The sequence below is a fragment of the Schistocerca cancellata genome, chromosome 2 (genome assembly GCF_023864275.1).
Source record: "Schistocerca cancellata isolate TAMUIC-IGC-003103 chromosome 2, iqSchCanc2.1, whole genome shotgun sequence".
NCBI classification, from domain to species: Eukaryota; Metazoa; Arthropoda; class Insecta; order Orthoptera; family Acrididae; genus Schistocerca; species Schistocerca cancellata.
In genome coordinates, this window is record NC_064627.1 from 8212263 (window position 1) to 8237530 (window position 25268).

A 25268-nucleotide genomic window follows, 5' to 3' on the forward strand; every position below is an offset into this window, starting at 1 on the left:
CACACACACACACACACCTCATTCTCTCTCTGGTATGTAGTGAGTAGTAATCACGTAATCATTTTTAACAACTAAATGTAAATGTAAATAACTGTCTGTAATTTGTTCTCACTTGGTTCAGGTTCTTACTTTCTCCCCCAAGCCCTCCATTTTGTTTTAAGATCAGTAAATAAAGAAAAATGTCACTGTAAAATTTTTTAGTCACTTAATTTCATCTGTTTCAGCCTCAATTGACACCATGCACGGAATTAACATGTTTGACTCTTGTAAAAGTATCAAAGAATTTTTTTCAGTTTGCCAGCAAACATTCTACCCCACATTATATATGGCAGGAACATCATAAAGCTCTAGCTAATTATGAGGGTTAAAAACAGCCAATACTGTTTACTGTTTACAATTGCTAAACATACTGTGGAAAGTGACATAAAGTGACAAATGAATTTATTTAATTAATTATTTGGTTATTGTCTCATTACGAGGGCAGCTGATCTCCAGTAGTCAGAAGTTATAGCACATTATAACGTTTCTGTCTTCATTCCACAGTACTGAGTGAGCTAGCAGCGTAGAAAGAAACGGGACTTGTATTTGGGAGGCCAGAAACTCAATCTCCCTCCAGCCATCCACATTTAGGTTTCCTGGACATCCCTAAGTAACTCGAGGCAAATTCCAGGATGGTTCCTTATAAAGGGCACAATCGAGTCCCTCCTCTAAACTCGACTCGTACTCTGTCTCGATGGAACTTCAAACTCTAAATCTTCCTTTCTTCCTTATACCTTAATTTTCGTTCTTTCCTTCCTCGTATACTGCATCACACTTTACTCCATTCCCGATGCACCGCGTATCTTACCGTCGCTTCTTATTGCACTGTTTCTACTGACACGTGTCCGTTTCTTATCTCTCTGGGCCCAGTCCGGGTTTAAAACGACAGAGCAACTGCCGGAGTGTCAGTCACCTCAGCTCACTCTGAAGACGGCCAGACGGTATTCGGCCAAAATATTAGAAGAAGAAGTTGAATTACTGCAGCTGCACACCCGAAATTTTATGGAACAGTCTTTGCCCCATGAAAATATGAAGATCCACAGCAAACATCTGTTCTTTAACGAATCAAAACTCCTATGTATAAAACAGCTTCAATGTCTGATTGCTTTATAATGTTAATATGTTAAACATTTGATGTTAAGTATGCAAATGACAAAAAGTTTGACATTAGCTTTAAGGTCTGTAAGAAGTTGCTTAGTGCTCTCATCATGAAACACTGAATGAATACACTCTGGGTAATCTGCACTCCATTTTAAGCAACAGTTATTTTCTACGCATCTCACTGCTTATGCTGTCATATCTCCTGAACTGTGTGTTTTACAATGATATAATTTTGTTGGTACATTCAGTGGTATATGTGGTTACCATCTGCAAAATGTGTTGTGAATGGAGCTTAGTGGTAAAGGGGTAATAAATTAAAGTGTCATGCACAATGCCAAGGTTTTGCTGCAAGAACAGTGAAAAGTAGTACAAAATAAATTTCATCATTTTCTGAGAAAATGTTACACAAACATTAGAAATTGTGTTTAAAGGTCACTGGAACTGACTAAGTGCCCTCATTCTCAAATATCAGATGAGTGTTGTTGGGGTAATTTGTGTGTAGTGAGCTACATTGCCTCAGGACATGAAACAGTTCCTAACTATAATACTTGTCTTATTGTGTTAATCCTTTAAAATAAGATTATGCCTTTTAATGAACAAATTATGACAGCACTTTAAATTCCATTAATAATTATATGAAATATTGAAAATCAAATTTTTGTTGCAAATGGAAGCTGTTACACAGGCAATCTATAACTGGGATGTGAACCACATTAGTCATTAGTAATCAAAGAAGTAAATACAGATACAAACAAAGAAGTAAATACAGATACAAAACATCTTAAGGAATTTAATGAACACGACTTTGTAGAGGCCCATAACAAAATTTCAGACACTACAGTAAACTCAATGCTTTAGTGCAAAGTAAAGATGCAGGTGACACTGAAATCTCAGGTTCAACCTTTACAACATTGGAGGAGCATGTTAATGATTTAACTGAACAAAAGATTCAAGAAAAGATTGAATCATCTGTCAGTACACCTAATTCATCTGCTAATATGGAGAAAATTGAGGCAGAATTTCAAAAATTCTGGAAATAGTTATCAAAAACTAAGGATGAGGTTAATTAAATTAAATGTAATGAGAATTGTTGGTTTCCAATAGAATTACTAGAAAAATCATTTGAAAAATGGACCAAAGTTCAATAAAATGATTTCAAAATTTAAACCAGATGGGGATTTACACCTGTATATTTCTTAAGAGAATTTTTCTAAGTCAGTACTAAAGTGTTGGAATGACATGAAAAAGATAAAGTGTATCCTCAGTTACCTAGAAGGGGATTCTGCTGAGTGTGGAACACGCACTCTCAGGATTTCACTTCCTGGAAAAAATGGTAAAAAAATTTAAAAAGAGATATTGGGTGTCTAACACACAAGGAGCCCTCAAAATGTGTGTAAGAAGCTGGATACTGGCACCCATGTCAGAACCCCCAAGGGAAAGGGCAATACCACAAGGGCATCGGGCTGTCTGCAGAAGAGAACGTGATATCAGATGGTAGATGAGCTAAACATGGCTGACTGACAGTGGACGTGACATAAACTAGGAGAAGCCCAAAGCAACCTAAGCAACAACAAGGTGCAAAGTGACAAGTTTCACTACAACAGTGTCAACCAAGCCACTAACAAAGAGAGAGAGAGAGAGACAATCCGAAACACGACTACATAGAAGAAACAAGTCCATAGCACAGCAATAACAGTGACCAACAATATGTGACGCGAGTACAGAACCTGTTGGGTGGCCATATTCATGCTGTTTGTGGGAAACGCTATTACTGGCATGTCCACATGGTGAGACAGCTGGTGCGCTTGGTATGCGAGTGCAGCACTGCAACGATACTGTGCCCTCTAATGGACCATTTCCTACAGCAGGCATTCAACATCCATGGAGTGCCAAACTAGAAAGAGGAAAACTCGTCACCAAATAACAATAATAATAATAATAATAATAATAATGCAAATTGGAATCCACCATGATTTCAACAGAAAAACGAAACAAGATACAATAAAGTTTAAAAAACCAGAGTGAATAATAAAGGTCGTAGCAGGAATCAGACATTTCATTAAAACAATATCAGCAATGTACCTCCAAATCGACTGATATACAGGCCTTTTCTGCATCAATCATCAGGAAGTAAAACACATTCTGGAGCAGGGGCCAGGTTATAGACATAACAATGGAAGCAGGCCTTCACACAGAAAAGGTAGTAGCACTCACACGGTTAATATCTACTTATCAGAGGTTACTAGAGAAAGAGCAAGAGCAAACTGGAGCAAGAATGGGTAAAACCTAATGTAGTTGGTGATTTTTTTGGGCAAAAGTTGATATTCCTTTAGATTCTGATAACAAAATATACTGTATTTACTCGAATCTAAGCCACACTTTTTTCCGGTTTTTGTAATCCAAAAAACCGCCTGCGGCTTAGAATCGAGTGCAAAGCAAGCGGAAGTTCAGAAAAATGTTGGTAGGTGCCGCCACAACTAACTTCTGCCGTCGAATATATGTAGCGCTACACAGGCATGCCTTGTAGGCACAAAGATAAATACGGGTGCCAAAACCTCTGCGTCAAAAAAAAAAAAGAGGTGAAAGACGAGCTTTTTTTCTCCGCCCCGAGTTTCGACCACTGCATTTTCATACATTATCCAACGAAGCAAATACAAATTCCGTATTGTTCATCTTCGAATGTAGCACAATTTAAATGTACTACTAAAATCCGACTGGCAAGACTGTTTGGGATGTTTGTCAATATGGCCAACTCTACGTTCTGAATTTTTTCCTACCTGTGAGAATAGATGGTTGCTAATAGGAACCTGATGAAATGTGAATCACATGCAGTATTCTCTTCACCATAAGAATAATACGAATATAAACATTTTGCCATGTATTCTTTTGTGTTTGCTGCTATCTCATTTAAATCCTGTCTGCCTAATAAACTACGAAACTTGAATGAGACAATAGCAAACGCGGAAGAATATACGTATCGTGTCATGTTTATATTCGTATTATTCTTATGCCTAATAGTGATACAGTCAGAAATGAAGCACGGCAACTGACTAGATTTTTAAATCTAAGATGACTCTAATTTCTGTGCAGAATTTGATGTACTAAAGAAGCGGGCACAAGGATTTTCAAACGGAGAAAAATTTTCGCCTAACTCTCGTTCAGAACATGTTGTATCATACGCATCTATTATTTGGTTCTTGTTGATCATTATCAAAGAAAGCAGCAGTGTAAGTAACAACAAATAGCAGTCTCTTGCCATTGTTTCGCTAATGAGACGATTTCTCTCTTTTTTTTAAATTGTAAGCGGTGGTAGCACGCACAAAAGCAAGCCATGCCGCGAGCGGCAAGAGGCCGTAAACACGCACTATCAGAATGCGACAAACAATGAATGACACTGTACAGTAATGCATTTTCAGCTTAGAGTGACTGATGTAAACACCTACAACAAAGAAAACGGCACTTATCAGATCAAAGCAAAATAAGCAATCAATTCAAACCAGACGAAGCACGTGAAAAAGGAAGGGCACCCGTATAAATACGGACGGAGAGCCTGACGCATAACAATGGCTACCTGGTAAAGCTTAACTGCTAAGCTTACGACTCGAACCAAACTACTGTAGCTGTATCGTCATTCATTTGACCTAAATTGTGTCTCATATTACAATGGACCAACTTTGTTTCGATTTGGAGGTGCGGCCTAAAACTTTTCTCTCCCCTTGAATTTCGAGTCTCAAATTTCAGGTGCGGCTTAGATTCGGGAATTTCTTTTTTCTTTTATTTCGAGTCTCATTTTTCAGGTGCGGCTTAGATTCGAGTAAATACGGTAATTAATATCACAGAAATTGCAATCAGCAGTGAGAAAAAAGTTCCCTTGTCCTAAACGCTGATAACAAGAGCATATGTTGTTGGGATCACTGGTAATAAAGGAAAACAAATTAAAGGAAGAAACGCAACTATCTGCTACAATCAGTACATAATTAGAACCTAATATATCAAAGAAAATAATCAATTTTTCAAAACCAGCAACAGAAGAAAACACACATAAAAGTACTGAAATTTACATGCTTTCACGGTCAGTAACTACTTCTTCTGGGAGACCGTTGCAGGGGGAAGGAAGAGGGCTGAAGGAAAAGGACTGCTGAGGTTTAGGAAATGGGGAGAATTCGGAAAATTTGCCCAGAATCCTGGTTCATGGGAGGACTATCAGATGGGACCAGAAGGGAAGTTGGCACATCGCTGCTGTAAGATGTGGCTTGTACACCAAGCTACCACTGCCTATTCCAGTCTTGTAAAAGGCAAACCATATGTTATCAAAGGGACAGCCACCTAGGAAACAATACATCATGTATAAGCTATTTGGCCTTTTACACTGGCCTGACTACCATCCAGTTATCAGTTTGGATGAATGGGTGCAGGCAGAGGGTGTATACCAGCAACACAAACTATCCTATTGCACAGAAAATATTAAATAAAAATCTCAAGAATCAGATATACTGAAAGAAGAAAATATCTTATTAAAATGTGAGTAATCAAACAATGGAAAACCCAGGATGGAATGTAACAATCTTATGCTAAGGAAAGTTGCCACTACCATGTAGCAGAGACACTGAGTCACAGATAGGCACAACAAAAATACTGTCACAGGTAAGTTTTCGGCCAGCAAGGCCTTTGTCAAAAATAGACAACAGACACACACACGGGTCTTTGTGTGACCAAATGCAACTCACCCACACAGACCACACTGGTCTCAATTACCAGAGACTGCAGTCATGTGTGTGTGAGTTGCATTTGTCTGTGTGTGTGTGTGCATATGTGTCTGTTGTCTATTTTTGATGAAGGCCTTGCTGGCCAAAAACTTATTGGTGACAGTCTTTTTGTTGTGTGTATCTGCATCACAGCATCTGCGAAATACGGTGAATCGCAACTTTCCTTTTCATAATATTGTTAAAATGTCAGTAAAGATTTTCTGATAAACCAAGTATAATTAAGAAGTCTGTATGCATATTTATTAAAGTAAAGGAAGATAAGCCTTTCTTTTGTGAACCTTATCCTATACCCCCGAGTTGTCACATTGCTCTCAAAGAAGATATTCCGAAAAGGCTGATAAGACATTATAGGAAGCCCTTAAGTGTGAGGTCGCAAAAGGCCAACAATGTTTATGGCATTTAATACCCCACACATTGTCTACCATGCAACCACAATATTGGCTGCTAATGGCAACAGGGGGCAGGACTGGCAGCCGCAAAGCATAGTTGAACTGATTAGTCAATGAGTAATTCATAATAGCACTACTGGTGTTGATACAAAGCAGAGCAATGGCAATGATAAATAAAGCAAACATCACATTACATCTACAACAACAGTTGCCAAAGTTGACACTCTGTCAGAAAGGAACCCCTAGGAATTTCACAGATGAGACAGATGTGGCGGGTGGAATATCAGCATTTCTGCAAGATGAGTAAGTGGAATGTGTGCTTTTGTATACGCTCAACTGTTCAGACAATGTACATGAAGAGTACAGTGGTGACAATAGATGCTTAACGAGTGAAAGTGATATTGTAACATGTGTATAGCCAAGTAGTTCCAAGTTGCATGTTGGACAGAGAACTAAAATCATGTCTCCGGTGTCATGTAGTAAAGGACAATCGTTGTCCAAGGAACAGGTACTAAGCATAATTATGTGCATGGAAGATCATCTGCAGCATAGTAAAAAAATAAAAAATAAAACAAAATTATGAACAGATTTCGGATAGGTCCACTGCAATATGACCATGTAATGCATAAAAAAACCTATGGATATTCAATGGAGGACTAGGCACACTCGTTACAAAAACTGGCATTTGTACATTTCAAGGATGCTTGATACAATTTACAGAATGTGCATGATAGTAAACTACTAAGTAACGCACATCAAATTGCGTTTGATGTAGATTACAGTGATTTCAAGGGAAGCAGAAGATGGTTACATAGCTTTAATCAGTGAAACAGAATTGGAAGACATATGGTACCGAAATTTCAAACAAAGCATGACTTGACAATGCACAGCAAACTGTGGTATTGACCGAAAATTTGTATATGAGATAAACAAACTAATCCTACCATTCAGTAAAGAATTTGTTGTCAACTCTGACCAATCAGGATTTGATGAGGAAATGCATATGAAAGGAACAATGGAAATTAGACGTGCCAAGAGAGTGGTATCATGATCAACTAACAACAATGCCGTAACACATTCATATACAGTTATGCTGACTGCTAATCTGGATGGCAAATTGGCTGGAAGGTTATTTACCATGCTGCAAGAAGTTGGAGGTGCTCTCCCCCCTATGATTCTTTCCCATGTGTGTGATCTTGCAAGGGCAGCAGGGAATATTTATGTCACAGTAAGTAAGAGGGGGAACATTAGAGAACTACAACTATGGTATGAGCATTGCTTCTGGCCAATATCTGGTCAAAGTAACTTCTTTTTGCTTCATTCCTAGTCTACATGTAAAAATCATACTTATTTAGAGTAAACTATTCTTCTTGCAAATGTATGACACTGCAATTCATACCACCTGGAACCACTGGACAAATTCAGCCTCCAGATGCCTGTTTTACCCATTCCTATAAAACATACTGTTGCACTATCTGCAGCTATGCCTTAAAGGATAGTTAGTTTTATGATAACAACAAAAATAATCAATTACTGATAATTTAACTGGATAGATAAAAAATCTACTCACAATGAGGCAGCATAAAACACACATAAAAGACGGTTGTAATTGGCAAGCTTTTGGAGCCAGTGGCTCCTCCTTCAGGCAGAAGGATTGAAGAGGAAGAAAGAGGGGGGTGAAGGAAAAGGACTGGAAAGGCCTAGGAAAAGGGGTAGATTTTGGGAAAGTCACGCAAAACTGCGGGCCATGGGAGACATACCGCATGGGGTGAGAAGGAAAGAAAAGGTAGAAGACAGGGTAATGTGGAGACAGATATTACTGTTTAAACATCATGCATGAGTTCATAAGAGTGAAAAGTACATTGTATGTAATAGAGGTGAGAGGGGGCACTGAAAAATAGACGGGTAAGACAATGAAAGACGTAGAAAATTAAATGGAGTGAACTACTATTTGCTTCACTCCATTCTAGTTTTCTACATCTTTCATTGTCTTACCCATCTATTTTTCACCGTCCTCTCTCACTTCTGTTATGTACAATGCACTTAGCTTTTCACTCTTATTAACTCGTGCATGATGTTTAAGCAGTAACCTCCATCTGCATTCTACTATGTCCCACTTTTCAGCTCAGATTTTCAAATCTCACCCAATGCAGTCCCCAACAATCAGTCTGTCCTTCTCATCCCCGTGAAAATGAAAGATGTAGGAAAGACGGAGTGAAGAAAGGAGTAGTTATTCTGAATAAATGCTGAGATGGAAGGAATTAATGTAAATTAAGGCCAGGCAGGTGTCGAGAACCTAGAAAAAGTTTCACTGCTAGTTCTCACCTGTGAAGCTCTGAGAAACTGGTGTCTGGGGGAAGAATCGAATGGCGCATGTGGTGAAACAGGCACTGATGTCATGACTGTCATGTTGTACAGCATGCTCTGCAACAGGATATTGTGTGTTGCCTATGCCCATTCATCCTGACGGATAACTGAGTGATAGTCATGCCGATGTAAAAGGCCAAACAGTGCTTACGTAAAAGCTGGTATATGACATGTGCCATTTCACAGGTGGCTCTCCCATTGATAGTATATGTTTTGCCAGTTACAGGGCTGGAACAGCAGGTGGTAGGAGGGTTCTTAGGGCATGTCTTGAGCAGGTATGGTCACAGGGGTAGGAGCAGATGGCTGCAGAAGGAGCATACAGTCTGACAAGGATATTATGGAGATTGGGAGGATGACAGAAAGCTATTCTATGCATGGTGGGTAAAATCTCAGAATGAATCTCATTTCAGGGCACGATTTAAGGAAGTCATGGTCTTGTTGATGTAGCTGATTGATACATTCGAGACCAGGATAATACTGTGCGACAAGTGATGTGCTCCGAAGTTGTTTTGTGGAGACATCAGCAGTACCAGGAATGGATGTGATGGTCCGGGGAAACCTGCTCTCGAACTAGGCTGTTGGGATAATTACATCCAGTGAAGGCTGAAGTGAGAGTGGTGGTGTATTGCTGTAAAAAGTCTGCACACGAACAAACATGTTTGCCTCGAATGCCAAGGCTGTACGGGAGGCAACGTTTGACACAGAAAGGATGGCAACTGTCAAAATTTTATGTCCTGTTGTTTGTTAGTAGGTTTGATCTCGACAGAAGTGTGTAGCTGGCCTTTGGTGAGGATGAGATCAACATCAACTAAAGTGGCATAGGATTCAGAGTAGTACCGTGTGATATTAATTTCGGAGAAGGTATTTAGAGATTCCAGGAATTTTAACAGGTCCCCCTTAGTGTGAAACCATATGGCACAGATATCATCAATGTCTAAAACAAACCACAGGCTGAAGCCTTATGGAAAGCCCCCTCCAAGCAACCCACGAAAAGGTTGGAATAGGAAAGAGATTTCTGTTTACCATGGCTGTACCCCTGATCTATTTGTATGTCTGTCCCTCAAATGTGCAGTAATTGTTGGTAAGTATAAAATTGATTAAGGTGGGCAAGAAGGATGTATAGGCTTGGAATCTGTGGGCTTTGACTGAAGAAATGTTCACGAGCTGACATACCATGTACATGAGGGATGTTGGTATAGTCAGAGATGGCATCAGTGTTTGACAAGTAAGGTGGCGGTGGGAGTGGGACAGACACAGATTTCAGATGATCTAGGAAATGGTTGGAATTTTTAACATAGGAGGGAAGTCTTTAAAACTGTCTTTCCTTCTTCAGTCTCGACATTCCTGATCTTTTACTTCCTATCTTACTTTCCTCTTTTGGGTACTGATTCCATCATTTCCTCTTTCCACATTCAGACACTCTTTTTTTTTGTTACTGTTTCAATTTCTAATTTTTGGATTTATCTAGGATTATACATTCACTATAACAAAGGCCTCCTAACAAGTACATATCATCACTGTCCTATAAAATTATTTTGTTTTAAACATTGTAGAGGAAGTGGTGAACACATGTATTTTTGTTTTATTGTGCACTGCAGTAGGATTCCTTTTTTGGTAATTAGCTATGTCACATTGACGAGTAGAAAGCAATAGACTGAAAACCTGACTTATGACATGCTAACATCAGTATTAAAATTTACAATAATTATGTCTTCATAAATGCAAAAATAACACCATGGCTTACTACCAGGGCCGGCGTAAGGCACGTGCAAAACGTGCGGCCGCACGGGGCGGCACTTTCCCTTTTCTTTCCTCTCTTTTTTTTTTTTTAGGGCAAATTCAACATTTGTGCCCGAGGGGATTCGAAAACAAACCTCGGAGGAAGCGGCTTCGGGAACTGTGGCGTGGCACCTCGACTACCTGCCAGCCGCCCCCGTTGAACAAGGGGAGGGAGGAGGACTAATTTCTTCCTCGCCACTGTGGCAGCACTGTCATGTTTACGTCGGAGAAACAGAGAGGGGGAAGCAGTCTGGCGTACACGCCAGTATTCTTACGAGTGGAGCACTGCCAGCCTGTTACGCACCGTGGATTTACTCACAACTAATTTTGCAGAAGACGAGATCTAATTTGGAAATTTGAATCCAATGTTCGATTCTGTGGTTACATGTTACGCCTGAAGCAATTTTGCTACGCCCTTCAATGGCAGTTTCCGAGTGTTTTATTCTTCCCGCATTATGGAACACAATGGTTGAACATTACTACAGTCAAACATGTCCAACACCTACAATGGCTAGAAGTATTCCGAATGGGTAAATATGCTGCGAGTAATTACAAGGGATAAAGACATTGCTAATAAGCCTGGCATAAGTTTGGTTTTGACGTATTTTTGAAAATTTTTGCTATCCGTTTCTGAGTGATAGTCGGACGTTTTGGCTTTTGAGTCATGAAACACCTGTCTCCGCCTGTATGAACAACAATTAAACTCTGGCCGGCACTTATGTTTGACAATACTACATGCACACTATCACTTTACCAACATTTATTTACTGTACAATGCGTGTGAATCCATGTTTCATCTTACTAAGCTACTGGCCGCCTTGATTCTGATGAAAACCTGAGAAAGTATGGTCTTTTAGCAACAATACCCTCTCGTCCGCACAAAACAAAAAGTTAATTTTGACACCTTCTAAAACGAAAATCCATAGACAGAACATTGCTTCTAAGGGTTTCCTTGTTAGCTTTGAAGCTCATTTCTGTTTTGGGTTAAGTAGTGTGTAAGCTTAGGGACTGATGACCTTAGCAGTTAAGTTCCATAAGATTTCACATACATTTGAACATTTTTGTAAATTCACGAGGCTTATTAAAATTACCTAGATTTCTTCAATCAGGTTTGACTCAATTTTTGAGCTTGTGCCCAGCGACTGTTTGGCACAAATCTGTAGAGAATGTCAACAATCAGTCACAATTTTCCAGCTCTACATAGATTTCGGGCACAGTGTGGCTATTCTCAATTCTTTGAGTTATGTTTACACCTATACCGTCATGCTCAACGTAACTGTCAACATGACGGTTTAGATGTAAGCACATATTAAAAGCCTTGAGACTGGCCGCTCAGTGGCTGAAACCTAGGTAGATCTGAAAAGTAAAAACAAAAATTGCGATTGATTACTGACATCTCCTACAGATTTGTTTAAATAAAATTCCACAAACGTTTTGTAAAAAAAACGGGGGCAGATGGCAATTTAGCAGCACGGTGCGGCACTCGGGCTTGCGCCGGCCCTGCTTACTACGCAATTTCAGCTTAAGAGAAGTAATTTAATCATGAAAATTGCTGGCAAAAATAATGCAGATGAGTACTTAGAAGACGTATATGTGATATATCTAGAAATTGGAGATAAGATAATGTAGGCATTTTAAACAGGATGCTGTGCCCTAATACGTAGTATAGTAGGGACTAGGGTAGGTGTACCAAGGAAGGAGGACCTACATCTGTGTCGATGTACAGGAAGGATTTCCTACATATAGGGGCACAATCTCTATACACGAGTAGTACTGACAGGAGAAGGGAACGTATGTGTTTGAGGAAAGAAGTATGAAAGATAAGATGTACAGAACCAGAATATTCAATATTTTGAGACTTACTCCAATGTTGTGCAGAAAGAAACTTGCCCGCGATGTAAAAGATTAAGAAATATAATGGAGTAGACAAATGTTAAAAGTATAACTAGTGTCTGAATTTATATAATAAAAATAATAAACTCATCAGGCTTTCCCGGCGATCTAATGACTTCTCGGATTGTTGGGTGTTCTGCCGGATATCAGCATCGTCCTTGCACAATATTTCGGTAACACAGCTCATAACCGTCGTCAGGTGCGACCTGAGACTACTTCTCGAGTGGACCTAGTCCAATATTTATGTCTGTGGACTTCCCCTCCACCAAAAGTTGCAGGAGTTTCTTCTGCAGTCTGCACCCACTCGCTGCAATCTTCTGCAACGTTGTCGTTCTGTTTTCGGTCCGCTGCAATTCTGGGTGCTCTCTCTGTGGTCCGCGTCCACCAGACCTGCTCCCGGGTGTTCCACCTTCGGTCTGCTGCATTTGGAATTCTGTCTGAGGTACCAGGCATTCCCTCTGCAGTATGCTGCCACTCACTGCGATCTGCTGGAGTGTTGCCATTCTGTTTTCAGTCCGCTGCGGTTCTGGATGTTCGCTCTGCGATCTGCGCCAGTCGTGCCCATCCCTGGACATTTCATTTTTGGTCTTCTGCATCTGGCACTCTGTCTGGTAATTGTTTTTCATATCCATGTCTTCCGTTCCTCTATCTGTGGAGTGCTGCAGCTGCTCCCATTGCTCCTTTAACAATTCCAGAGCAGGATCCCAGGCTCTACTTAGCGGGTACCCCACATTGCGGTTCATGAGATTGTCAGTCACTTTTATCTCAATCAGTTTCCTTATAACACTATGGTGTCTGTGCTAGAATCTTAATTTCCTCATAATTCGTGGCATGATCTAGTTCTAGACAGTGTTCAGCAATGGCTGACTTCGTCACCTGTCTTAATCGAGTGTGCCTCCGATGTTCTTTGCACCTGATATCCACTGTTCTTGTCATCTGACCAATGTACCACATGCCACATTGACAAAGTATAGTATAAATCCTCGGTTTTGGTAACCCCAAGTCATCTTTAACACTCGCCACCAACCAAAGATCTTGTTCACCATAGAACTGGAGAAGAATGGCCAGCTGTCATTTCCGGATGTACTAGTCAAAAGGAAAGCAGATGGATCAATTGGTGACAGTGTGTATCGAAAACCCACACTCACACTGATTTATATCTGAGGGCAGCAGCTGTCACCACCTTGTGCAGAAGAATGGGGTACTTAAGTCATTGGTCCACAGAGCATGTGCCCTGTCAGACCAAGAGAGTCTACTGACAGAAATATGGTATCTTAAAACTATGTTCTGCAAAAATGGATACACAACTAAACAAATTGAGAGGGCACTCCAACCAGCTACTACACCACATGTTCCAGAAGCAGAGCAAGATGAAGCAAAGAAGGTGGCATATCTGCCCTATGCTGGTCCTATTTCTGCCAGAATCAGTAGGATCCTATGTAAACACAATATCAAACAGGTAAAAGCAAATTGGTAATTACAAATCAGCGGCAGATCAAAACCACACTTAATCCTCATTTAGAAAAAGATACCAAACTAATCTTGTGACCTAAAAAACTAGTGGCTAGATTGTCAAGAGGACAGCATTTTTCAAAAACAGATTTGTCTGATGTGTGTTTCCAACTACAGCTTGATGAGAGATCAAAACTATAATGGCTCTATGAATACAATTCACCTACAGCTTGTCACTGCTAAAGCTTCAGTAACAAATTTCATGTGCTACTTAGAGCAACTGATGCAAAAAATTTCTCTGTGAGTGAATTATCAAGATGACATAATCATTAAGTGTTATCTAAATAAATATACTTTTCTAGCCAATGTTTGAATTTCTAGGATTTATTTTGAGTAAAGGCAGTTTTCAATCAACACAATACTGAGTCATACCATTCCTTACATTAAAAGCTAGTCTCAAGTTAGTCACTAGCCTTGGTCATTTCAATCACAGTAAATATTTGATTCTTTCTACTATTGCATCTCAACATATACTGCCACAGTATTCTCACTTAAAAATATTGGCAGATCAGAGCAAACAATCTCATATCCTGCAAAAACTTTAACAATGGTCCAAATCGATTATATGTTTGTTAGTTACATCTGCCACAGATCATTTTGCATGATAAATTGCAACAATGTAGAATGAGTAATTTTACATTCACGTCACAAACTAATTTGTAAATATGACTTCATGCTGAGCATTTATAACTTTATTTTTTAAATTTTTTTTTCACAAACACACACGAGTTAGTAATTCCTACCTACCACCTTTCACACAATACAATAAAAGAAATTTTTCTACGGAACAGTAGGAATTGTCACGGACAAATGTTTTCAAAGCTTACTTTGCTGTCTGTCACAAACTGTACATCTCTGGGTACATCATCAAAAATTTTATATGCAGCATTGTGCACACCTTTTTGTGCAACAGACAACTATAATGTGAAGTAATGAATATCATATTGTAATTATGTACATCATTGTTTCTTTTGAACTGCAGTGAGTTATTTACAACAAACTTCAAAGACCTAACTCCTTAAACAGATGTTTACAAGACGATAATGGGTGAGTACCACATATTATTCTTACAGTTCATTTTTGAGCTATGAAGACTTTCTTTCTTAAAGACAAGTTACCCCAGAACATTATATGACATTATTGAATAAAAATATGCAAAATATGTCAAGTTACTGATCTGTCTCTCTCCAAGATTCACAATGATTGTAAGTGCAAATGTGGCTGAGTTTATTTGTTTTAGTAGTTGTGTTAAGAGTTGTAAATTGAAAAAGCAGCACTGATCACCATTTACAGCACACAAAAAAAAAATAGGTTTGTCACTGAAATTCCCATCATCCAACAGAGTGTCTAATAATCTTCATCCTCAATTTCCTCAATTATTTTCACACATTTCTTCTGGACACTACGCTTATGTCTGCCCTGATAGCCGAGTGGTCAGCGTGACGGATTGCCGTCCTACGGGCCCGGGTTCGATTCCCGGTTGGGTCGGAGATTTCCTCTGCTCAGGGACTGGGTGTTGTGTTGTCTCCATCATCATTGCATGTCCATCTGGGGTGCAGGTCCCCCAATGTGGCGTCCAATGTAATAAGACCTGCACCGAGGCGGCCGTACCTGCTCCGCAACCGGCCTCCGGGCCAATGATGCCAAACGCTCATTTCCACTACCCTTATACACTGCAGCTAACTGTTCAAACAGCTATGTTTCAAAATATACAAGCTGAACAAACAATATGATTAAAGCAATTTCTCATTCACGAAATTTAACATGAAACCATTGGGACTACAGTTCAGAGTCAATTATTTAAATTTTTTGTTGTATTGTGATAAAACTATGTTCTGATTACTACATAACTTTAATTCTTCTTCTTTCATTGAAGCTAAATTTGGTAAGTTTACCTGAATAAGTTGCTCTTCAAATTATCTAAGTATTTCAGTGCTTTAAATTTGCGGATTCTGATGTCACTGACTGATACATATCCTATAACAATGAAAAAACATAGCATTTTGGTTAGGAAAACATGTTTGTATTATAATAAATGTAAACAAAACGGTAGAAGGAGAAGGAGGAGGAGGAGGCAGCAGCCCGGTACTAACTACTACGGCCAGCTGTGATTGCACCCAGGCCAAAGATGACGGCACGAGAGCCGGAGGAGATGCAGACCGCGCCGCCGGGGCCAGTGCAGATGGTGGAGGTGGCCTGGGGGCAGAGGGCTATCCAGTGCACTGTCAGTCATGCACGGATAGAGTCGGTCATAGTGTCACGACACTGAGGCATCGGGCCCGGACGGTGGAGGTCGGATGCAATCGCTGCGAGGCCAGTGTCGGCAGGTGGCCGGACATCTGCTCGAGCAGACGAAGCTGCATACGGAGTTGGCAGCCGTGAAGCACCACTGTCAGGTTACGGTCACCAGTGGGAGTGAACGTGTACGAACTCTGGAACCTATTGAGAGCTTCCTCGGGAGAGGACCGAGGGATACATTGTTTCATCTGTGTTTTAACTGTACAGACCAGCTGCTCCACCTCTCTGTCGGACTGAAAATGAAACAGAGTGGCCGTGACATGTCGGATGCCAGTCTTTCTACAAAAATCTTCAAAATCTCGAGACACAAATTCTAGGACATTGTCTGTCACTAGCACCTACGGCAATCGTTCTACGGAAAAACTATTTGAGAGGACCCTGAGCATATCCACTGTGAATGGGAAGGAGCAGAGGAAATTTTGAGAAAGGATCAACTGCTACAAGCCAAAAGCAGTTAAGGAACAGACCCACAAAATCACTACGAATATGCTCCCAGGGGAGAGAGAGGCCCGTGGTGCCTCTCAGTGGGTGGGGCACTGCAGACAGGCCGTCACAACTTGTGTGATCTCGTTGCCGATACCTAGACAAAACCCGTGGCAATGGGCCAGCAATTTTGTACGAGAAACACCTCGACAGTCCGCGCGGAGAAGGCGCACGACGTCTCACCACGATGCCCTGCGCACTGAGTCTACATTAACACACTATCGAGAACTGAGAGGCAACAGTGGAGAGTGTAGTAATTACACAAAGGATCCTATGCTCGGCCCAGTGATTTATCCAGTCAGCCACGGTGGACAAATTGAACAACCTGACACGAGACACGACAGGCCGTCACAGTTGCTGAAATCTGAGAACTGGTACTGGGAAAACTGTCCACGGCGTTTTTGGTTTCGAAGTCTAAATGGAAACACGACAGTACATCCTAATCAAATAACGGATTGGAGCCAATCGGCAATCGAGAAACAGAGAAACGGCATCCTTGTAAGTGTGGTAGTGTCGTAGGTCAGAAATGAATCTCATAGTTATAGTGTGACAAAAACAGAACCCAGCATTGCAAGCAACGGGCTGCATCGTCTACTAAAGAGGCTGAACAACTGAAAAGAGAAACTAGTAGTTTCTGATCAGTAACTGAATGAAACTCAGAACAGTATTTTTTTTGAGCACTTACACCTTCTTATCCTATCAGTGAGTAGTGCTGTTGCACCTGACTCAGAGTTTTGGAAGCATATGCAATACGGTGTTGTGCACGATAATGGTCCTGAGGCCACACTGCAAGGTGTCTGTGGAAGGAAACCGAGCAAGGTGCCAAGTGTAATTTTTACTTTCACAGGATAAAAGTACACTCACAGGCAGGCAACCGATGTAAAAGAACATCTTTATGTAAGAGAGCACGAAACGGCTGGGCAAATGTGGCTGCACAGAAAGAGATTTACGGTAGTACGCAATCTCGCCGAAAAAGGCTCGACATTTGTAGGACACGGCAAAGCTGTAATGGCTTCGACACGTCGGCATAAAGCCTTGATCCCAGCACGTGTGAGTTCCGAACTGTGATGGATGGCTGAAAAAATTATGATTTGTCCAAGTTACATTTTACACCAGCTGCCGTAGCACCGTGACGTGGCAGCACGTACTGCAAATGTTCGTCTGCTGAGGAACCTGAGACCACAGTATCATCCAGGTAGTTAATGCACCCTGGCATAAAGGTCGTGAATTGCTCCAAAAATCATCGGAAAATGTCAGGTGCACTAGCCACGCCGAATGGCAGGTGCTGGTATCAATATAACCCAAAAGGAGTATTCACTACAAGGATGTGTTTGGAATTGTCATCCAGAGGCAGTTTTAAGCAGGCTTCTGACAAGTCAATTTTGGAAAAACATTGGCCCCCAAAAAGCCGTCCTAAGAGTTCATCTGGATGGACTAAGGGATAGGTATCAATAATAGACTGCGAATTTACAGAAATTTTAAAATCACCACAGACCCATAGGTTGCTGTCAGGTTTCTTGACAATTACCAATGTAGTAGACCATTCACTACAGTAGACAGACCCGATAACATCCAAAGATGTAAGTTGATCTAGTTCCAATCTGACCTGCAGCTGTGTAGCAACTGGAACTGGGAGGCACAAAAAAAAAAAAAAAGTGGGGGTGCGCCATCAGTTTCATTGTAATGTACGCCTTGAAATCAGTAGATACCCTAAACCTGCAAGGAATACTCCAAGCAAAGTGCATGCAGCTATTGGTATTAGACTTGATCTAATATCAGATGCACTTCATCAGAAAAAGAGAACCCAAAAAATTTGAAGGTGTGTCACCCAAATAAGCTTTCAGTATTGTCATCATCCACTGCTAAAAACAAAAAAGGCAAAACAACAGCTTTGTACACTATGGAAGAAGAAAACTGTACCGGTACGGGTAAGTGTTGTCTGTCGTAACTAACCACCTGATGAGATACTGGGAACAATGCCGATAATCTGAGATCCACACAGGTTTGAAAATTTAACACAGTCGCAGCTGCACTCGTGTTTACTTGCACTTTTAACATCTTGTCATCATACACAGTTCAATGTAGAGTTTGTTTGGGCTACCATCACTTGAGAAACACTATTCACCTACATGTTCACGTCTGGTGAAAGAGACTGAGAGTTGCGCACACATGCACATAAGCGCGCGCGCGCACGCGCACACACACACACACACACACACACACACACACAGATGCAGTATGTCCCTTTCTTTTGGTTGCATGTCATCCAACACTTGGGAAATGTGGGCCACTCGTGTCATACAGACGACAGTGGCATGACAGAGGAGGAGCACACGGCTACTGTTGTAATGCTGACTGAACGTTTGCAGGTCACGACACTGTCTGCCTCCCTGTGTGCTAACCGATGGCGGTCAATAGAAACAATGGCAGCTACTTCACACCATGCTTCTATCTGATTTCCTGTTGTGCAAGATACTTCAAAAGACTGAAAAATCTTCAGAACATCTGTGAGATAAGAATTTTCACACTGTGAAGCACATTTGCAAGCTTCCTTATCGGCACCCAGGCGTACTACAGCATTTCAAACCACTGAATCGGTATACGAGCCCCGGTGGGCCTCAGTAAGAAACTGGCAGCAACGGCTAAACCCACAAAGTTCTGTTGCCCGAGCTCTGTATGACTGTTCTGGCTGCTTCTGACAATACAGCAGAACTCGACATGAGCAGCAATAACACGAGCACCCTCACAATGATAATTATTGAGAATCTGACACATTTCATCAAAAGAGGGACTGTCAGGGTCCTGAAGAGGAGATAGCTGACATATAAGGTGTTAAACACGAGGAGAAATTCGTGACAAAAACAGAGCCTTACACAAACTGAGATTGGCGACCCTGAAAGCTTGAAAATGTTGCTGAAGGCATTTTTCATATGTGTCTCATTCTTCCGCAGAATCGTCATACAGAGGAAATGTTAGGGGTTCTGTCAATGACAGTAGAACTTGATACACGGACAAGGCTCAAAACTGTTTACTACTGTGGAAAGAGCCTGCTGTTGGTCAGTGAGAGCTTGGTTTTGTTTAACAACGGATTGAAGAACTCCTTCCACTGACACGTTGGCTGTATATCGAAGCAAAGAAAGAAAACGTGGAGCAGAATCCCACCATCATCACCAAGTAAACACTAACCTAGTTTTATTCTGCATCCACACGGACACATCCACAAAAACAGTGAGCGACATATAGAACAGTATAAAGTCTCATAACTACAGAACACATTAGTATACAGTCTCGCAGGTGAGCATGCGATAAGCAAGTAAGCATAAGTGAGGCCGAGGGCCTGGTGCACTGGACTTATATAGGGCTGTCTTGCACAGAGCACAATGTGTGTCTAGGTTGTGAGACTACATCTCTAGACTGATTCTGTAAAGGCATTTGTATTGCAAACTGTTTGATTACAAGCACTCACACTACAGGATTACGACAGTTACAAAACAAATTGCTTTTGTGAAACAACATTTTGAAGCTTAGAAAGACATGAACTGTGTTACCAATAGTTAACAAAATGTCTCTCACTAACCTTTGCCACGATGTCACATACAGTACTTCGATCACTTTCATCATCGTCATCTACATTTTTCATATTGAAACGTAGGGCACCATACAAAACTGATGTAGCTTTGAGGAGCTCCCGTACAGCATATCCATCAGCTTGGTAAAGATTTTTGGTGTTTAACTTTATATTGACTTTTGAAGCCTGTAGAACAAAACATCCAAAAAGGTTGTAAAAGTTAATTACAAAAAAAGTTAAAGAATGAAACCAAATTCGTGTGTAACATCCCACAGTCTATTGACTTTCACACCCTCAAGTCATTAAAACAGAAATTACAAAACCAAGATATCACTGCCACAAAATCAGATAAAGGCAACAGTATTGTACTTTTGAACAAATGTGATTATGTTGATAAAGTTAACGATTTCCTGAATACCACAGGTTTCCAAGTCCCTCCTAAAGACCCTACTACATTATTCAAAGAGGATGTTAAATATGCAATCAATTCATGCAAAAACACATTCTCTGAGTTTGAAGCAAAACTGTTAACTAATATGAACCCAGTGCCTCCCTAGAATGTAAAGGCTTCCTAAACTGCATAACTAGATGTTCCTATTCATCCAGCTGTATCATCATTCACTGCTCCACCTTACAAACTAGCTAGTAAACTGGATGTCCTAATTAAGGGCAAGACTACATTCAAATCAAAGCATGATATTTCAAACTCTGTGGACCTAGTAAATAAGTTAAAAGGTATATCTGTCTCACACAGTGATAAATTAGTATCCTTTGATGTCTGCAGTTTGTTTTCCAACATACCAGTGATAGAGTGCATTGATAATCTGACAGAGCTGATACACAAGTCTAATGTCAGTCCTGTGGAACTGAATGGCTTGAGACTGGCCACTCAAACATGCTTGGCACTAAACTATTTCCAGTTCCAAGGGACTCTTTATAAAAAATTAGATGGCTTAGCTATGGGTCCTCCTCTTAGTCCACTGTTGGCTGAAATATTTATGGACCATTCTGAACAAAATTTTCTAAAAACAGAACCTTTGAGTGCCAATACCAAATACTGGTTTAGATATGTGGATGAAGTCCTGGGTATGTGGACTGGTACTACAAGACAACTCAACACATTTTTGAAAAACCTAAACAGTCAACATAAAAATATTCAGTTCATAATGGAGATTGGCAACAAATCCATAGGCCGTGCGGTTCTAGGCACTACAGTCTGGATCCGAGCTACCGCTACGGTCGCAGGTTCGAATCGGGCATGTATGTGTGTGATGTCCTTAGGTTAGTTAGGTTTAATTAGTTCTAAGTTCCAGGTGACTGATGACCTCAGAAGTTAAGTCGCATAGTGCTCAGAGCCATTTGAACCATTTTTTGAACAAATCCATAAACTTCTTAGATCTCACCATTGACATCACATTACTTCAAAATTTATAGACAAACTACAACTACAGGCACAGTAATACCTTCTTGCTCACAACACCCCATAGCTCACAAACATGCAGCTTTCCACTCAATGGTACGCTGTCTCATATCTGTCCCCATGTCCAGAAATGATTTGAAAGCAGAGTTAGATACAGTGAAATTTATTGCCACAGGCAATGGCTATAGTCCAGTTCTTATTGACAACATCTTTCACGGGAAACAAAAACGGAAAATTATACCCCTCCTCTATGCCCCACCTGCTTCCCCATCCACTGTCTGCAAGAAATGGCATACACTACCATTTCTAGGTGAGGTATCACAGATTTTTGCTACAGCACTAAAAGCCTGCAAGTATAGGCTTTCTTCTATGTTAAGAACACAACAGCCCAGTGTGTTTTTAATAGCAAAGATAAGATTCAGTTATTAGCCAACAGTGGGGTATACAAAATCACCTGTTCTTATTATGACAAACTGTACATCAGTCACTCAGGCAGAGACATAGCAACTAGACTGGCTAAACATGAATGCAGCAAGAGGTTGCAGAATTCTGACTCCGTATTTGCTGAGTGTGTACAGAGTGAGGGTCACAACTACCAGCCAGTGCCCCACGTACTTCACTTAGCACTTCACAAAACTCAACCTGCTGGAAGCCCTGAAAATTAACAAACATCTTGCTCACAGTCCAGATCTAATCCTAAATGACCAGACACAGCTCAACACTTCCCTTCTCCTAAAGTTTATATAATCAACTCTGTTGTTCATTACTTCCCACACTGTCTGTTCCTACATATTTCCATTTTCCTGTATTCATTAAGTGCTTTTGTTTTATCAAAGTTGTCTATGTATTCCATATAGACTGTAGTTTCAATAGTTAAGGCTTTCTTTTAACTGGTACTTTTATTACTGTCCCTGTTTAACACCTCTTGTAGTTGTCTCATCAAATATTGTTCATATTTTACTTTGTTCATTTATTTAATGCAAACTGTTACATAGCCACTGTTTTGAATATAATGTTAATGTTAGAATGCAGTACCACCACACTCTCAAAGATTGCATTTATTGTATGTTCCCTCAAACACCTCCATTTTCCTGCATTTATTTATTTCTGTTTATCTTGTTGATATTTCTTAAGTTCCTTATGTATTCTGTAGTTATGTTGATAATTGTTTCTTCTTTTAATTGGTTTGTGTATCACTCTCCATGTTTTATACCTCCTGATGTAGCCTTGTCAAGTACTAATTTTATTTTATTTTAGTAGTTTTGTTTATTGACAGAACCTGTTATGTAGGCATGCTGTTCCGATTTTGTGTTAAAGTTTTTCCTGTCTACTCCATTTTTATTTATTTACTGTTTGATTTTTTAGTTTTTCATTGCATTACCACCACACTGTCAAAGATGTTACTTACTGTATGTTTCTGCTTCAGTCTAGATGTGTTAATTCTCTTCCAATGTTGTTTGCAAACATTGTAACTTCTTTGGTAACAATACTAAGTAAATGTCTGAAGAAGGCCTTGTAAGCCAAAAACCGAGACACAATAAAAGTAATATTATAGAACAAAAGCAAACTGGTGCTTTTCAATTATTAAAAGTTAAGAAATTTTACTTTAAAACTCACCATAAACTGAGCAGCTAATCGTATCAGCTTAACCCTTTCTGTCTCAGTATTATACTCCAACGGTACATCTGCTTCTGGATCGAATCTTTTAACAAGCCATATTAAAATTTCAGCTACAAGTGGGAAATTGGGATTCCGAAAATTCTCTGTTGATATAAGCCTTGTGTATCCTAGAGCTCTCATCATTTCTGCAAAATCTAAAAACAAACATGTAAAAGAAGCAATTTATTGAACTTATCTGGTTAAAGCAAAATAAAACAGCATACATAATAACGGAAAATCTGGGATAGAATGAAAACAACACGTATTAGTAAAAATTCCTTCTTCAGGTTTAGAGCAAAATACACACATTCATATATACACATATTAGACACACATGACCCAGTCACCTCAAGGTGGTGCCAAGGTCTGACAGCAGTGAATAGTAGTATCAGCTCAGTGGATAGTGGGAGTATAGATGGGGCACAGATGGGAGATGGAAGGATAGGTTGAGGGGGAGGAATGGTAGAAAACATTGAGAGGGACTGGACTGGGATCAGGAAAGGGAATAAATGCACGTGGAAGACAGGGATTATCAAAGGTGAAGAGAACTGGAACTATCAAAGGCCAAGGCCAGGGAGGCTATGAAAACAAAAGACGCACTGCAGGAAGGGTTCTGGTGTGGCTCAGAAGAATCCAGATGGTGTGAAGTGAAGCACATTGTGTTGTGTAGCATGCTCAGCAACTGGTTGGTCCAGCTGTCTCTTGGCCATTATCGTGGCTTGTTAGTGCTGATGCCCACATAAAACAAAACACAGAAGTTACGGTAAGTTGGTAAATCACATGGCTGCTTTCACAGGTGGCCCTATATTTGATTGGGTAAGAACTGGAATATGAGGTAGTGGGAAAACATATGGGATACATCTTGCATCTGAGTCTTTTACAGGGATATGAGCCATGGGGCAAGGACTAGGGAGCAGGGGTGGAATAGGGATGGACAAGTACCTATATTGTGTAGGGCAGAATTCTATTGTGGGAGTGATGGAGGGAATAGTAGGGAGGATATTTCTCAGTTCAGGGCTCGACGAGAGTTAGTTGAAACCCTGGCAGAGAACACAATTCTGTTGCTCTGAAAGGAAGGACAGAAGATTAGAGTTTAATGTCCTGTTGACTGCACAGTCATTAGAAGCAGAACACAAGTTCAGAATACAAAAGGATGGGGAAGGAAATCGGCCATGCGCTTTCCACAGCAATCAATTTAGGGAAACTGTGGAGAACCTAAGCAAGGATGACCAGATGGTGTCTTGAACCACTGCCCTCCTAAATGCATTCAGTATGCCAACTACTGCACCACTTCAATCAGTCAGTTGCTACTGTCCTGTGTGGTACTGGGTCATGGGTGAGGCACTTCTTTGTGGTCTATTAGTGGTATGTGAGGAGTGGTATGAAACTAGGAAGAAAGGGCACAGGAGAATCTGTCTTTGGACAAAGTGGGCCTCTACAAGACCCTAGGCATATTTGGAAAGGGACTGCTCATCAATGCAGATGTGGCAAACGCAAATGGCTAGTCTGAATGGAAGAGACTTTTCGGTATAAAATTGGTGATAGCTGTAAAAATGGAGGTATTGTTGAAGGTTAGGAGATTTGGTCATGCCATCCCTGAGGTAAAGATCAACATTGAATAGGATTGCTCACGGGTTGAGGAGGACTGTGTGAAGTGAACTGGGGAGAAGCTCTTAGAGATTCTGGAGGAATGTCTGGACCAGATCATGAAAATGTTGTCAATGAATCTGAAATGGGGTTAGGGATTTTGAGTGCCTCGGAGGGATTCTTCTCGATGTCTGATAAAAATGTTGACATATGATGGTGCCATCTGCTTGCCCCTGCCCCTAACCATACTGTGAATTGATTAGCAGGTGATGTTTCAAAGGAAAAGTAAATGTGAGTGAGGATATAGTCAAGTCACGGTGACCAGAGTGGAGTCAGTTGTGCATTTGGAAAGGTTGTGTTCATCAGAAGCATGGCCATAGACATTGGAGTTGTTAGTGTAGAGGTAG

General features: G+C 40.5%; 1 protein-coding gene across 3 annotated transcripts in view; it reads right to left on the reverse strand.

Annotated features, from left to right (window-relative positions):
- LOC126161296 (clusterin-associated protein 1) overlaps nucleotides 1–25268 on the reverse strand; it is a 161791-nt gene that overhangs the window by 104154 nt on the left and 32369 nt on the right. For all 3 annotated transcript variants that reach the window (XM_049917039.1, XM_049917038.1, XM_049917037.1), the window contains exons 2-3: nucleotides 23233–23429; nucleotides 20205–20381 (exon numbers count right to left, since the gene is read on the reverse strand). In XM_049917039.1, the coding sequence (XP_049772996.1) occupies nucleotides 20205–20381; nucleotides 23233–23418 (363 nt within the window). In that variant the 5' untranslated portion in view covers nucleotides 23419–23429. The remainder of the gene's footprint in view (nucleotides 1–20204; nucleotides 20382–23232; nucleotides 23430–25268) is intronic.